This window comes from Triturus cristatus, chromosome 8 (assembly GCF_964204655.1).
Source record: "Triturus cristatus chromosome 8, aTriCri1.1, whole genome shotgun sequence".
In the NCBI taxonomy this organism is placed as follows: domain Eukaryota; kingdom Metazoa; phylum Chordata; class Amphibia; order Caudata; family Salamandridae; genus Triturus; species Triturus cristatus.
In genome coordinates, this window is record NC_140591.1 from 1,550,927,489 (window position 1) to 1,550,943,656 (window position 16,168).

General features: G+C 45.9%; 1 protein-coding gene across 1 annotated transcript in view; it reads right to left on the reverse strand.

Moving 5' to 3' along the window:
- LOC146806121 (protein sel-1 homolog 3-like) overlaps positions 1 to 16,168 on the reverse strand; it is a 412,689-nt gene that overhangs the window by 345,670 nt on the left and 50,851 nt on the right. Inside the window, exon 3 of the mRNA XM_085620586.1 lies at positions 1,723 to 2,278. Coding sequence (XP_085476712.1) covers positions 1,723 to 2,278 — 556 coding nt within the window. The remainder of the gene's footprint in view (positions 1 to 1,722; positions 2,279 to 16,168) is intronic.

The window sequence follows — 16,168 nt, forward strand, 5'->3', positions numbered from 1 at the left end:
AGCCCCAGAGCTCGCTTCCGTAGCAAGCAACGACAACGCTCTTGGCCTGGTATAATTTAAGCAAGGCAGCCACCGGGCTATTGCACATTTTTCTCGCGAAGCCAAGTATGGCTGCGTTAACGCGGGTCACCTCGCCCTTCTTCTTAAGAACAGCGGGGCCCCAAGATAATTGATGATCAAGAAGGACCCCGAGGTATGAAAAGGTTTAGGTGGTTGGAATTTTTTCCCCATTTATGTTAAAAAGATTAGATTTTCGTGACCCTAGGCCTGTCTTCATAACATAGGACTTAGAGTTGTTAATACTTAGGCCTCGAGACTCCATGAAATCAAAGAAGGAGTTTAAAAGTGTCTGAAGGCCGATTGCTGTCCTTGAAATAAGGACAGCGTCGTCCGCGTAGAGCAGGACTGGAACGCCTTTTCGGCCTACATAGGGGTAATCCGCTCCAGTTCTTAGCAAGTATTCCTCCAACTCATTGATATACAAGTTGAAGAGGAATGGAGCCAGGATACACCCCTGTCGAACACCCCGGTTAATTCTGATATCCCCCGTCACTTTCAGGTCTTGGGTATATCGAACGTTAGCTCTTGTATCGGAGTGCAGGTCATATATGTGACTATTAACATATCAAATCCCATGGCCAAAAGACTGTAACAAATGGAACTTTGGTAACCGAATACTACAAGTCCCATAATGCCTCATAATGGGCTAATATGGTTGAACTATAAATAATGGTAATAGAAGTATGGACTCACGTAATCCTGAACAAGACCATTTCTTGGTCGAAACATTGGTGGTGGTGTTGGTGGAAACTGTGCTGAATAAACTACAATTACTGAACAAGTGACCTGAGGAGTGCGGTGATCTTTTGTTGTAAAAAAAAAAATATATACATATATATATATATATATATATATATATATATATATATATATATATATATATATATATATATATATATATATCAAAAATTCCATTCCTTTTCTCCAGCAAAAGAGAATACCACAAGCCTTCTCATGCTGACAAGCATGATTTTATTTGGCAACACCAAGCTCCCGACGCGTTTTGGAGACTAATCTCCTTGTTCGCAGGCCAGGAGTGAAATACCCAAACAACATTTAAAAGTGAATCTATAAACAGTATAAACAGACTGCACTGACATAGATTTTTAAAACAATGGCAAGTGTGGGTGCCATCGCAGAAGAATAGAAATATAATAGATCGAATTTTAATACAACTTTTCAAATAGTTTGAAAACAGTGAAGAAACATCTAATTGTAAAATATTAAGGAGAATCGGGCAAAAAATTAGTTAGATAAACAATACTATTTTACCCAAGGCGGGAAATTCAACATTTTCATATAATTCTATTAATAATATGCAATTTGCTGTCTATTTTCGCATGTATGAGTCAATCTCAGTTCGATATTGCATAACGAGATGTAGGCCCCACATATTAAACATATTTATAAGTATTTCTACATCAAAGCTCCTTCTGCAATTCCAATGAGATGATTCTTGGGTCTTGCAGGCTATCTATAATGGTTCTGATAAGTGATAAGAATACCTAGTCTCAGTCTGGCCCCTGTGTGCAAAGTAATCTACACTCAAACATGAATGTCACCTTGATTCTCCCTATATGGTTGTGCAGAGGTGATGAAAGATTCTGAAAATAGATATCAACATAATGAAAGCATAATGTCTAGCACTTTTAGTCTTCTTACCTTGCTCAGCCGGACACTGGTGTAATCGGTCCTTCCTAATTCTCCAGATCATTTCTTGGTCCCAACGTAAAGTGCGCTGGTGCTGTTTGTAAGGCCTGCTATAAGGGGTCAGCGCGTGGAGGAAGCTGAAGGTCCTGGCAATTGCACTTTGGAAAGAACTATCAGATTCCAAGGAGGAGACTGAGGAACCAGAAAGTAGTGACTTGTCTGGGATCTCTATTATCCAGGCTCGTATTAGCACATCGAGGATATAGATAGAGTGCTTAATGAAATAGTCCTCCCTGAACACCATGTTAGCAGGGAACTCCAGCTTGACCACGCGTAGCTGGCTAGTATCATGAGGGCCACAAACCCAATGCTTCTTGAAGACAGGTACTGAAGACTTCGTCAAAGATGAAGCCAATATTTCAAAGACCACAATCTGCTTCTTCGGACAATAATAGAGAACTTGCAAGGAGTATCCAGGCACTGGAACCTGAGGGACATTGAGAAACTGGATTGAGGGCTTCCCCGATTCTTGGTCATCTTCAAAGTATGGACTGTGTTGTGCAAAGAGCTTAAAGAAAATAAAAACAATGTTAGCAATTCAGGGAAAGTACAGTATTATAAAAGTAAGCAACAATGCAAGGTAGGGCTGCTTTAAAGTTAGAACTGTAACAAGGAATTATGAGAGCTTACCTTACACCCACATTTAGTACAATGAAACATCTTCCACCACAGCCTGGATTGTGGAATTGTAATCAGAAGATGGCACAAAATTAGAAATGAATTATGCATGTGTTAATATAATTACTAATAGTTGACTACTTACTATCTTTGAAGGGTTTAGGCTGTGAATATTGAAGCTCAAATATCAAAGACACAGAATACCATTAAAACAATATTGAGGTACAACATATTGAAAGGTAAATTTCTATATATTTTCTATACCAAGTTCCATATATACGTAACTTGGTAACATGTATAGCCTCAAGTTACATAGATTTGGACTAAAGAATAGTAAATCCTTATCTCCCTCTATGCACTTACCTTTCGATATTTTGTCCTTCAATATGGTGGTAATAACATTCTGTCTCGTCAGTATTTGGAATTCAATATTTCCGACTGCAATACTTTGAAGATGACATTCAATGTCTTTAACAATTTCATTTGAAAAATCAAAAAAAAATCCAACTGTATTTTTAGTACATAGATTATTATTATGAGGGCATAGCCAAGCAAAACGGACGAACGGACACAAATTTAGTTCACTCCTGTGCCCTACAGAATAATCCTACAGAATCCTACTCATGAAAACTTTCAGCCACGCTCAAAAAGTAAGGCTAATCTACCCAGATGAAAGGAAACAAAAACCCACAAAGATCAGAAGTCCAAGATGATGGCGCCAACAAAGACTTTGGAGGACTGAGCTGAGGATGCGGATGGGTGATCGTGCCGCAATAATTTCCACTTTCTGAGCTTCCCAGATGGGGTGAAGCACGCTGGGCAGGAGCACTTATTATTAAATTATTATTAAAAAAATTTATAGAGCGCGTAGTCACCCTGAGGTTTCCCAGCGCTAGAGATCCCTACCTCTGTGGGTTGGGCGGCTGAGAGGGGGGGATGGCAGGTATCAGAAGGAGGAAAATTAAAATTGAGGGAACAGGTGAGCTTTGAGCCGTTTCCTGAAACGTAGGTAGTTGGGTTCTTTTCTCAGGTCTCGGGGGAGAGCGTTCCAGAGGCGAGCAGTGTGGACCGAGAAGCGTCTTCCACCCGAGCTGGCTTTCTTGAATCTAGGCATGATGATAAGGGACTCCTTATCCGATCAAAGGGATCTTGGTGCTTTGTAAGATTTTATGAATTTTCTAAGAATCGGAGGGCCTTGATTCTGCAGTAGCTTATGCGCCAGGCATAGGACTTTGAAAATCACTCGTTCCCTCACTGGGAGCCAGTGAAGGAGCTTCAGGGCAGGTTTAGCTGAAGCTCTGGCCGGGGTATTAGTGAGGATCCGGGCCGCTGCATTTTGGATTTTCTGAAGTTTATTTAGAGTTGCTTCAGGTGTGCCCAGGTAGATTGCGTTACTATAGTCGAGCCTGGAAAGTATGAGGCCTTGGATGAGAAGTCTTTGGGATGTGGGTGGAAGTAGGGGCAGGATCTTTCTCATAGATTTCAGTAGTCCGAAGCAGGTACCGGCTACTTTTTTGGCCTGCGTGGTGAACGAGAGATCAGCTTCGATCCATACTCCCAGGCTTTTTACTTCCTGTTTTGGGTCTGGGGGGGGGACCCAGACAGGGTGGCCAGATGTTCAAGGGAAAGGTAAGACCTTTCGGACCCAGAAGGAGGATGTCCGTCTTTGATCCATTCAGCTTTAAAGCTGAGTTGTTCAGCCACCCTTGTATCTGCGTCAAGCAGTTGAATAAATCTGCAGGTTGTTGACTGGGGTGGGATAGGGAGACGACTAATTGTGTGTCGTCCGCATAGCTGACGATGCTCACTCCGAACGGGGTGACAACCTCCTCCAATGGGGCCATGTACATGTTAAACAGTGTGGGGCTCAGGGATGAGCCATGAGGCACCCCACATTGGAGGGGAATTTCGGAGGAGCAGGTGTTATTCTCCCAGATCTGAAAGGAACGTTGGGCCAGAAAGGAGGAAAGCCAGGATAGAGCAGTACCTTCTACTCCTACCTTCTTGAGCCGTTTGATCAGGAGTTGGTGGTTGACGGTGTCGAAGGCCACGCTCAAGTCGAGGAGGATCACTGCCACTGATCCTCCTTCGTCTAAGAGTGCTCTGGCCTCCTCCACCGCCGCCAGGAGGGCGATGTCAGTGCCCTGTCCTGGGCGAAAACCTGTCTGCGAGTTTTTTAGCAGATTATTAGATTCAAGAAACTGGGAAAGTTTCTTATTCACCAGTTTCTCGGCGATCTTGCTAGTCCCAGGGAGGAGGGATATTGGTCTATAATTAGCCAATTCCGCTGGATCCAAGGAGGGTTTCTTTAAGAGCGCTTTAACAACTGCCGCTTTCCAACTAAGGGGGACGGTTCCCTGTAGAAAAGACGCGTTAATCAGATGGGTGAGGGGGGGGATAATGATGGGAGCTACTTCCTTGAGGATCCGTAGCGGTGCGGGGTCCCTAGGAGATCCACTTTTGATAGTTTTTAGCGTGTTCTCGACTTCTTCGATGGTTATTTGCCCCCAGGAAGTTAGGTTAGGGGAGATCGGAGTGTCGAGGGGATCGCCAAAGTCGCTCGGAATGGAGGGAGGGATGGAATTAAGGATTTTTTGAATTTTTTCATGGAAGAAGCTGGCTAGCTGATGGCATTTTTCCTGGTCCGCTTTGGGGTCTGGGGGGTTTCTCGGGACTGGATCGGGAACATTGAGAAGTTCTTTCAGGATGGTATAAGTTTCTTTACTAGAGCAGGCGGCTTTTTCAATTCTTTCCTGAAAGAATAGACTTTTTGTCTTACCAATAGAAGATTTGTATACTGATAGGGAGGTGAGATAGGCATCCTTATTAGTGTTGGATTTCTCCATCCTCCAGGAGCGTTCAGCTCTTTTACAGTCCTGCCGAAGCGACTTGAGCTCTGGAGTATACCACGGGGCCGAAGGTATTCGTTTGGTATGTCTGAGGGTGGTGGTTTTAGGGAGAAGTATATCCAACGAGGATGTGATCCAGGAGCTAAACTGTTTATCGGCCGTGATAGCATCGGGGTAAAGCGATGGAATAGAGTTAGAGAGAACGGAGGACCATTCAGATGGTAACATGTATATCCTCAAGTTACATAGATTTGGACTAAAGAATAGTAAATCCTTATCTCCCTCTATGCACTTACCTTTCGATATTTTGTCCTTCAATATGGTGGTAATAACATTCTGTCTCGTCAGTATTTGGAATTCAATATTTCCGACTGCAATACTTTGAAGATGACATTCAATGTTCAGCCACCCTTGTATCTGCGTCAAGCAGTTGAATAAATCTGCAGGTTGTTGACTGGGGTGGGATAGGGAGACGACTAATTGTGTGTCGTCCGCATAGCTGACGATGCTCACTCCGAACGGGGTGACAACCTCCTCCAATGGGGCCATGTATATGTTAAACAGTGTGGGGCTCAGGGATGAGCCATGAGGCACCCCACATTGGAGGGGAATTTCGGAGGAGCAGGTGTTATTCTCCCAGATCTGAAAGGAACGTTGGGCCAGAAAGGAGGAAAGCCAGGATAGAGCAGTACCTTCTACTCCTACCTTCTTGAGCCGTTTGATCAGGAGTTGGTGGTTGACGGTGTCGAAGGCCACGCTCAAGTCGAGGAGGATCACTGCCACTGATCCTCCTTCGTCTAAGAGTGCTCTGGCCTCCTCCACCGCCGCCAGGAGGGCGATGTCAGTGCCCTGTCCTGGGCGAAAACCTGTCTGCGAGTTTTTTAGCAGATTATTAGATTCAAGAAACTGGGAAAGTTTCTTATTCACCAGTTTCTCGGCGATCTTGCTAGTCCCAGGGAGGAGGGATATTGGTCTATAATTAGCCAATTCCGCTGGATCCAAGGAGGGTTTCTTTAAGAGCGCTTTAACAACTGCCGCTTTCCAACTAAGGGGGACGGTTCCCTGTAGAAAAGACGCGTTAATCAGATGGGTGAGGGGGGGGATAATGATGGGAGCTACTTCCTTGAGGATCCGTAGCGGTGCGGGGTCCCTAGGAGATCCACTTTTGATAGTTTTTAGCGTGTTCTCGACTTCTTCGATGGTTATTTGCCCCCAGGAAGTTAGGTTAGGGGAGATCGGAGTGTCGAGGGGATCGCCAAAGTCGCTCGGAATGGAGGGAGGGATGGAATTAAGGATTTTTTGAATTTTTTCATGGAAGAAGCTGGCTAGCTGATGGCATTTTTCCTGGTCCGCTTTGGGGTCTGGGGGGTTTCTCGGGACTGGATCGGGAACATTGAGAAGTTCTTTCAGGATGGTATAAGTTTCTTTACTAGAGCAGGCGGCTTTTTCAATTCTTTCCTGAAAGAATAGACTTTTTGTCTTACCAATAGAAGATTTGTATACTGATAGGGAGGTGAGATAGGCATCCTTATTAGTGTTGGATTTCTCCATCCTCCAGGAGCGTTCAGCTCTTTTACAGTCCTGCCGAAGCGACTTGAGCTCTGGAGTATACCACGGGGCCGAAGGTATTCGTTTGGTATGACTGAGGGTGGTGGTTTTAGGGAGAAGTATATCCAACGAGGATGTGATCCAGGAGCTAAACTGTTTATCGGCCGTGATAGCATCGGGGTAAAGCGATGGAATAGAGTTAGAGAGAACGGAGGACCATTCAGATGGTACGAGTTTGTGCCAACGTCTGTCGGTGACTTTGATTTTCGCGGACTGGGTGGTAACAGTAGGAAACTCCCAGGAAATGGGGATTAAAAAATGATCGGTCCATGGCAGTGGCAAAGAGGGACTCGTGGTGATATTGGCGTCATTAGTAAGGACGGGATCTAAGAGGTGTCCCTTGTCGTGGGTGGGCTCGTTATTCACTAAACGAATGTTGAGTGACAGGAGGTCCACTAGAAGGTCAGAGGCAGACCGGTCAGCGGGATCAGTAAAATGGAGGTTAAGATCACCTACAATAAGAAAGTTGGAAACAGAGGCGGCCAATTGAGAGGTCGTTTCGGTGACTGCGTTAAGAAATTTCCCAAGGGTACCCGGGGGCCGGTAGATGAGCAGTCCCGAAAGGGAGTGCGTCCGGGAGGTTTGGAGGGAAAAGTGTCAGCTTTCAGCGTCATCAATATTGGCGTCATTGATTCTACAGCTGAAGTGATCGCGGTAGATTATAGCCAGCCCGCCTCCTCTTCCTCTGGGTCTATGGCGGGTTTGGATGAAGTAGCCTGGGGGAAGGGCGGTGACGATATCCGCATCATTGCTGTCAGAAAGCCAAGTTTCTGTTAAAAACAATGTGTCTAGGCCTTGGTCTTGGATCAGCCCATTGATTTCGAGTGCGTGCCTGGGGAGGGAGCGACAGTTGAGGAGACCAAGCTGTAGCCTGGAATTGGCTGGGGTCTGCGTGGCTGTATAGCAGCGCGCGCAGCTTGTGAAGGGTTTACCTGCTTCGTGAGTGTAGCGACAACCTTGGTTTTTTTCAGGTCGGAGGTCCCGAAGCATGTCTGCTGAATACATCAAGCGACTGGGGGATGGATCTGCCAGCATCCCTGGGCCTGGGTCCGTCCGGGCCCGGACGGGCCCAGACGGGCGTGCCTTAAGCGCGCCTTCGGCGCGCAAACGGCGCTCCCGCTGCGCTCGTCCGCTGCGCTTGCGTAAAAGGCACATTTTATAGGCGGGGGGTGTGGGCGTGGCCTGTCAGGTGGGCGTGGCCTCGAGTCTGCTGCGATGGCGGCCGTGAACAACAATGAGCCAAAACAGTGCTAGTTCCGCTGAGATGTGTTGAGCCTGCTTGGCGCTTTTGCCCAGAAAACTCAGGTGAGAATACAAGTTTAAAAAATAAGTGAACACAAATATCGACAGTTTTTAAAATGGCGAGTATCTCCTCCGGCTTCCGCCTCAGAGGTTAGGGTTCCGCCTTGTAGAAATGGATTCAACACATGCTTAGGTTGCAGGGGTTGTCTTCTATGTTTTCCGTTGAGAGAGCGCATAGGGTGCTGGCAGTGATGCCGCCACCAGGGACCACTCCTTGGCCTCCAGTGGCTCATAGCCTGGATTTTCAACTACAAGGACTGTAACATTATTCTCATGGCAGTCAGGAGGCATGGAACGTTCAATATGACAACGATAAAATTACCATCTACCTCAACTACATCAGGAAGGTTCAGTCACGGAGAAAGACCTTCATTGTCATGAAGCAGAAAAAAGAGCTTTGAACCTCCCTTCAATGCTGTTATACCCAGCTAGGCTGAGAGTGTTAAATGCATTTCTTTGAGTACCCAGAGGAAGTGCCACCTGTCAGTACTTAAAAGTCCTATGCATGGTGAAGATGTGTACCCCTGTCCTTTGTGCCCAACTGTACTGTTGTCTGGGCTCCTAATGCTGATTTTTTTTGTCATAGGCAAACATGAATCATGCATGTGCACCATGACATAGGCCTGTCTCATTGATAGTGGTCTAGTTGAAAAGGGAGGGGCGCCCAAACCACTACAGGCATTAAGCAGCATGAGAGCGGTGGTGGCAGTATACCGTGTAGTGATCAGTAGTAGTGAACAGGACCTTTTTACCCTGTGTCACTGAAGGGAGACCTACAGGCTAACTCACCTTTTTGAAAGTACAACTGCTGTGTGCTTAACTCACCATTGACCTTAATCAGGTAAGGTGTGCAGTGCTGCGCAGACAGGAGTAGATACTCTGCGTTGGTTGTTTGTGTGCCTAGGAAGGGTAAAGTAAAAAGGTGGAGCAGTACTGTACAGTGCATGTGTGGCTTGTACATGGAATGATTGTATGTCTGGCAAGAGGAATACAATGCATGAGAGATGTAGTGCTGTGCAGTGCATGTGTGGATGAAGCATGCGCTCCGTGTATGTGTGATTGTGTGAAGTACAATACCTGAAGTGCGCACATAGTGAGTGTGTGTGCTGGCAGTGTGTGTGTTTTCGAATAAAGGCACTTTGGTTAAAGATAGAAAAGCATCAGTGCTGATGTCAAGGTCCTTTGCATAGTCTTGGCAGTGCATTTAAGAGGGGTGGTTCACCTTAGGGTCCATGAAGACCAGTGTGGTTTTATAGCTAGTTGTAGCACGTCCCTCAACTTGAGATGTTTGACTCATGAGTCACACGCAGTGCGAACTTGAATGAGGCGGTGGTTTTGGCATCAGTGGATATAGCGAAGGCCTTTGACACTCTGAAGTGGCTGTATCTAATGGAGGCGTTGAAAGGGATGGGATTTGGAAGGAATTTCAGTGCCTGGATTCAATTGCTCTGTATGAATCTCAGGACTAGAGTTAAAATGGACAAAGTGGTATTGGGTGCCTTTGCAATACAGCTTGTTAACAGACAGGAATGTCCGATTTTGCCACTTTTTTTAGCTAGCCCAGAAGCAGCTGTCTATCAGACTTCAGAGGATGTTGGGGGTGGGGGATCCAACTGGGGGATACCTACCATGTGATCTCATCATATGCCGATGATGCTCTATTCTACCTGAAGATGCCGGGGGGAGTCTGTCCCAGCGTTAATGGCACAGGTAGAGGAGGTCAGTAGAGTGGCAGCATTGAGATCTAATATAAGTAAGAGTATGCTGTTTCCCTTGGGTGCTCTAGCACAGACCCCTATGGACCACCAGCCAGATGTAGGATTACACTGGGAAAGGACACATTTTGATATATCGGCATAATGGTGGTAGCGACTCTGAGACACAATATGCTTATAATGTCAAGAGGATGTTGGAGTGATTGAACCAGTCTGTTCAATTTTGGCTAGCTTGCCACTATCCACTATGGGCAGGATTGCTATTGCTAAGATGGTGATCCTTCCCAGATGTCTCTATGTAATACAAAACTCCCTGTCTCCCGAGGTGTGTTCAAGCGCTTAAATACCATCTTGGTCTTGACGTTCTTGGTGGGCAGGAGAAGTTGTGTGGCTCTCAATACCTTAAAACTTGATCGGGGGAAAGAGGATGTTACTACCAGAAATGGAATTATAGTACTACACAGTCACATCCAATACGCGGCTAAATGAGTAGCCAAGAAAGTTAATAGTGAAAAAGGGTTACTGTGGGGAACATATATAGATATACCGCTGAAGAAACTGTTGCTGAGGGCCTCAAGCCTGGGGGGGGAGTTCCCTTTCCTGGTGCGACATACTGCATGGATTTGGGAATGGATACTCTCCAGGGTGGTTCAGCGGCTGTCCTTCTCTAGGGAGTTATATATGTGGGCGCTGAAACCATTTAAGGATATTGGGCCACCACTTAGTAGCATGATGGTGTTGGTAGTCTGCTGGGAGATTTGTATCCAGGGGAGCGTTTTGTCTCCTACCAGGAGGCTTTCACCTTGGACTGGAGCCTATACCTACATTATGCCAAAATTTCATGAACGTTGACCAAGATTTGGAGGGAATTTCCAGAGCTGCCCCCACGATCAGAAATCCTTCAGGCACTCCTGAACATGGGGTATGGCACTTGGTATCTTGAAAGTATAAAGCCCTTAAAACAGATAGGCTCAGAAGACAGGTGGTAGCCAGAACATCCTGGGGGGACGACTTGGAGAGAGAACTCACAGACAATGAATGGAAAAGGACCTGCTCCTTGGCCAGCTGGGTCTCTGGGAATGACAGGCTTAAGTTAATTTATTATAACTATGTCCATTGTACATACCTCACAGCACTTAAGTTAAACAGGATATATGCGGGTTGTCCAGCAACGTGTCCACGTTGTGGTCAGTAGAGAGCCAATTTTTTACATTTGGCATGGCAATGCGACACAGTGTCGGCATACTGGGGGGAGGTGGTCGAACCGATCCACGGAGCAACAGGATTGACATTGGAACCATCCCTTAAGCAGTGCTTGATAGTACCTGTGGGTGGCCCGAACAAGGAAAAATGCAATATAAGTTCTTGCCACTTGCACTCCTCCTGGAGAAGCGGTGGATCGCTATGGGATTGCGGGGTACTCAGGGGCCGGTAATAGAGTGGTGGGTAAAGGACTCCATTGAATGGTCACTGGCAGAGGAGACTCATTTAACTCTCTCTCATAGAGATCAAAAGGTAACAGAGGACTTTTAGGTCTGGGGAGAGATACTGGCGACCTTTGAGGAGGCAGAGACACAAGAGGAGAGCCAGATACCTACACCTGGTTCATCTGGGGGTGCTCTTGAATAGTCACAGGACGCTCTCGGGTTGGAGCAGCATGGTCTGTATGGATGTAGACAGGGATTACAAGGTACTTGCACAGATCAAGGACATGATGTGGATTAAAATAAATAATAGTCAAAGGGGGTTGGAATAGAAACTGCATGACACAAGCAAAATAGGGGTTTACACAGGAGGACCAGTACAATCTAAAATAATAAACATGTTGGTTGGACTGCAAAATGCATGTCACGGTCATTATGTCATTGTGTTTGTAATGCATTTACATTACTGTGCAAATGCATAAAGACTTTAAACTTTTTTTAAAGATCATTATTAGTCTTGCCTTTCTGTTCATTAGGTTCTGATCAATGTGAGGTTTCACAAAAAGCCACAACTTGAATGTGTTAACCTTTATTAATTATGAACACTTCCGGGAGAGTGAGAGTATTAGTGCAAAGTGGGTAATTCAGAGGGCAGTATTAATATAGAACAAGTAAACAGTTAGGGGCATTAGCCTGCAAGTGTGGAATTCATTGCTATTCCTAAAAACAGTCCAATAAGAAGGATATCTTGCTTTTTAACAGAGGAGAGTCATTTAAGGAGGGTGAGTGGTAAAGGAACCTTGAACTCTGGCAGGACATCACTGGTCATCAAGGAAGTTTTCCAGTAGACATCCCTGTAGGAGAGACTGCAAGAGGCTACAGAGATGCCAAGAAACTGTAGATTCTACAGGACTACAGAAGACTTTCTGCATTTTTACTGTTGAAAGATGCTCCAGACATACCTGTAGTAAGGACTGTAGAAAGCTATTGAGACTTCAAGAGACAACAGACTCTGCAGGATTAGAGGTGACTCCAGAAATCATAACTTTAAAGAGAAAACATGCATACCTGTATAAAAGACTACAGACGGCGACAGAGACTTTAGAGGCCTATAGACGCTACAGAACTGTAGAAGACTCTAGGAATTCTGACTGTGTCAAGAGACTCTTGACATACCCATAGGAAGACCACAGAAGACTACAGAGACGACAGGAGACCACGCATCTACCAGACTACTGAAGGCTCTTGAAAGCATGATCAATGAAAGAGACTTCAGATGTACCCGTAAAAAAGACTGCAGAAGACTACAAAGACTATGAGAGACTATGGATTCTACAGCACTACAGAAGACTCTAGGAAGCCTGACCAATGAAAGCGACTCCAGACATACCCAAAGACTGGGAAAGACTAAGAGACTACAGGAGACCACAGGTTCTACAGGACTACGTAAGACTCTTGGAAGTCTGACTGATGAAAGAGACTCCAGGCATACCAGTAGAAAAGACTGCAGAAGACTACAAGATTACAGGAGACCACGGATTCTACAGGACTACATAAGACTCTAGGAAGCCTGACCGATAAAAAAGACTCCAGGCATTCCTGTAGCAAAGACCGCAGAGGACTACAGAGACTACAGGAGACCACGGATTATACAGGGCTACAGAAGACTCTAGGAAGCCTGACCAATGAAACAGACTCCAGACATGACAGCAGAAAAGACTGCAGAAGATTACAGGCACTGCCAGAAACGACAGACTTTACAGGACTATAGAAGTTTGAAAGAATCCTGACTGTTGAAGGAAAGTATATGTAGAAAGACATTAGAAATAAACATGTAATGTCCACCTGGCATTGGTGAATTGTGGTCAACCTGAGTCATTAAAATTTCTAATTTCTAATTTAATTCTAATTTAAAATACTTGTAAAGCGCAGCATACACCTTGCGGTTTCTTGGCGCTGGGGAGATCGGCAACTGAGGTGAAAACAAGAAGACCAGGGAAAGAAGAAAGGGAAATTTGAAGGGGTTTAGAGGGGGAAGGCTTGGTTAAAAAGGAACGTTTTCAGATCTCTGCGAAAGGGGAGATACTGGGTGGCAGACCGGAGGTGGTCAGGGAGTGAGTTCCAGAAGGTTGGAGCTAGGGTGGAGAAATTAGCCCCGCCCCACTTTTTGCGAGTGAAGCGAGGGATCTGGAGGAGGGACCTGGAGGAAGATCGAAGTTCTCTTGTGGGTAAATAGGACTTGATTAGTGAGGAGATGAAGGCAGGGGCGGAGCCCTGGCGGGCCTGGAAGACCATGCACCCGATCTTGAATAGGGCCCGTTCCTTTATGGGGAGCCAGTGAAGCTCTCTAAGAAGGGGGGTGGAGTGGTGATAACGAGGAAGGCCGTACACAAGCCGAGCTGCTTGATTCTGGACGGTCTGGAGTCTACGCAAGCTGGAAACGGGGATACCGTGATAAAGAGCGTTTGCGTAGTCCAATTTTGATATCACGAGTGCGGCTATAATAATCTTAAGTGCCTGGGGGGAAAAGAAGCGGGAGACAGTGCGGATAGTGCGAAGAGAAAAGAAGCAGGAGGACACCACAGAACTGATTTGTGAGTGGAGAGTGAGTTGGTTGTTTATTTTGACACCAAGTGTTTTGACTGTGGTGGAGGGGGTCGGTGCAGGGCCAAGAGAAGGGGGCCAGAAGAGAGAGTTCCAGGGACTGGATGAACCACCGGTGAGAACCAGCTCGGTTTTATCCGGGTTCAGCTTAAGGTGGTTGTGGTTCATCCAGTCACTGATGAATGTCAGGGTTGACTGGAAATTGGAGACCGAGAGAGGAGAGGGGGACAGATCAAAGATGAGCTGGAGGTCATCCGCGTAGTTATAGACGGTGACCTCCAGCTGCTGTAGTGCAAAGATAAGAGGAAAGATGTAAAGGTTGAAAAGTAAGGGGGAGAGCGAGGATCCCTGGGGAACACCGCAAGTGACAGGAAGGGGAGTGGCCGTGAAGTCGCCTAACCGGACCGCCTGAGTGCGTTCCCTCAGAAAGGAGGAGAGCCAGATCAGAGCTGATCCCCCGATACCGGCCGCCTTGACACGGGTGAGTAGGATGGTGTGGTCCACCGTGTCAAAGGCGGCGGAAAGATCAAGGAGGACCAGTGCCTGGTGTTTATTTTCGTCCATACCCTTTCTGAGTTTGTCCAAGACTGAGACCACGACTGACTCGGTCGAATGCCTGGGACGGAATCCGGCTTGGCGGGAAGCCAGTCCCCCGTTTGCCTCCACATGGGCGCTGAGCACCGCGGTAACATGGCGTTCCATCACCTTGCCCAGGAAGGGTAGCAGGGAGATGGGGCGATAGTTAGCCGAGATAGAAGAGTCAGCGCCAGCTTTCTTCAGGATGGGCACTATGGTAGCTGCTTTAAGCGAATAGGGCACTACGCCCTGTGCCAGGGAGCTGTTGAGGAAGGCAATGGGGGGGTCAGGGCAGCTGGAGTATATTTGCTGCAGGTCTCGTGCTGGGCAGACGTCCGCAGGAGATCCCGACTTCACTTTAGGGAGTATCTCCAGAAAAGAGTCCTGCGTGAGGGGGGGGATAGAGGTAAGAAGGTGGGGGAGGGGAGGGGGGGCGGGATCGACGAAGGCAGAGGAGGGTGGAGGGATATTAAGCTTGATGGTTGCTATTTTGGCCAAAAAATAGGTATTAAGCTGGTCGCAGAGAAGTTGGGAGGGAGGAATAATGGGCGAGGTTCGGTCTGAGAATGCCAGGTCATTCACTATCTCGAAGATTACCCTGGGTTTGTTTTCGGCAGATGTAATTTTGGACGAAAAGTAGGCGGACTTAGCAGCCAGGATTGCTGTTTTATATTTGTCCAGAGCTGATGAGAAGTGGGTTTTTAATAGGGGATCGTAATTTTTCCTCCAATGCCTTTCTGCCTGACGGGCGCTCAGTTTGAGAGCTTTTAGGTGGTCGTTGAACCATCTATTAGAGTCCTTTGGTCTAAAAAGAGATGGAAGTTTCTGAAACTTTTACAAAAGCCATAAATGCATTACATAGGTTCCAGTTTAGCTTCAGCAAGAAATCATTGTGTTTTACAAATACGTTTACAAAATAAGTTACTGATTTACAGCATATTGTGATAGATCTCAGTCTACTTTGTGTAATTAGCTTTCTATTGGTTCCACCGTTGCCACACAGTCTGACAGAACTAGACATCTGAGGAATAAGGAATATTCTTTCCCAGCTGAACCTTCCTAATCTGCCTCCTCCGGTACCTAGTCCAAGGTGCTATTTTCATACCACATCTTTAGACGAGACTTTAGGTGTATTGGCCATAAAAGAAACAAACCTTGGGTAAGGTCAAACTATACTTGTACATACCTTGACACCATTCAGAGAAAGTCTGAAGACCAGATGCTGTACAGACTTCATTCGCCTGAGCACACACATCACTAAAGTCTAGGAACAGGATACTTTAAAAACTTCTCAGACTGAAACACATTTGAAAGCCTGCAATGTCTCCACAGATAACCGGCCTCATTTACAGAGTAAATTGACCCACACTTGTCCCATCAACCCAAGGAACACCCTGGAGGTGCTGAGGTCCTCCTCTCTATAATCTTGGGTCACTGAGTCCTTTAATACACACTCATTATCAAATATAATTTTTTAGTATTGAATCTTTCTAGATTTTCCATTAAACATCTAAGTGAATGATTAAGTCATTTTTATGCCAAAGAAATTTCTTAATTGGAATTGTTGGGCATTTTTGCTTTATCTTAACCCTTTGTATCTAAAGTGGCTAGTGGATTATCATCACTCCAAAGACAATTCCCTTTTACCGTGTTCTTAACATTTTTGTGGTTATTTAGATGAAAAAAAATCTTTTTCTGTAAC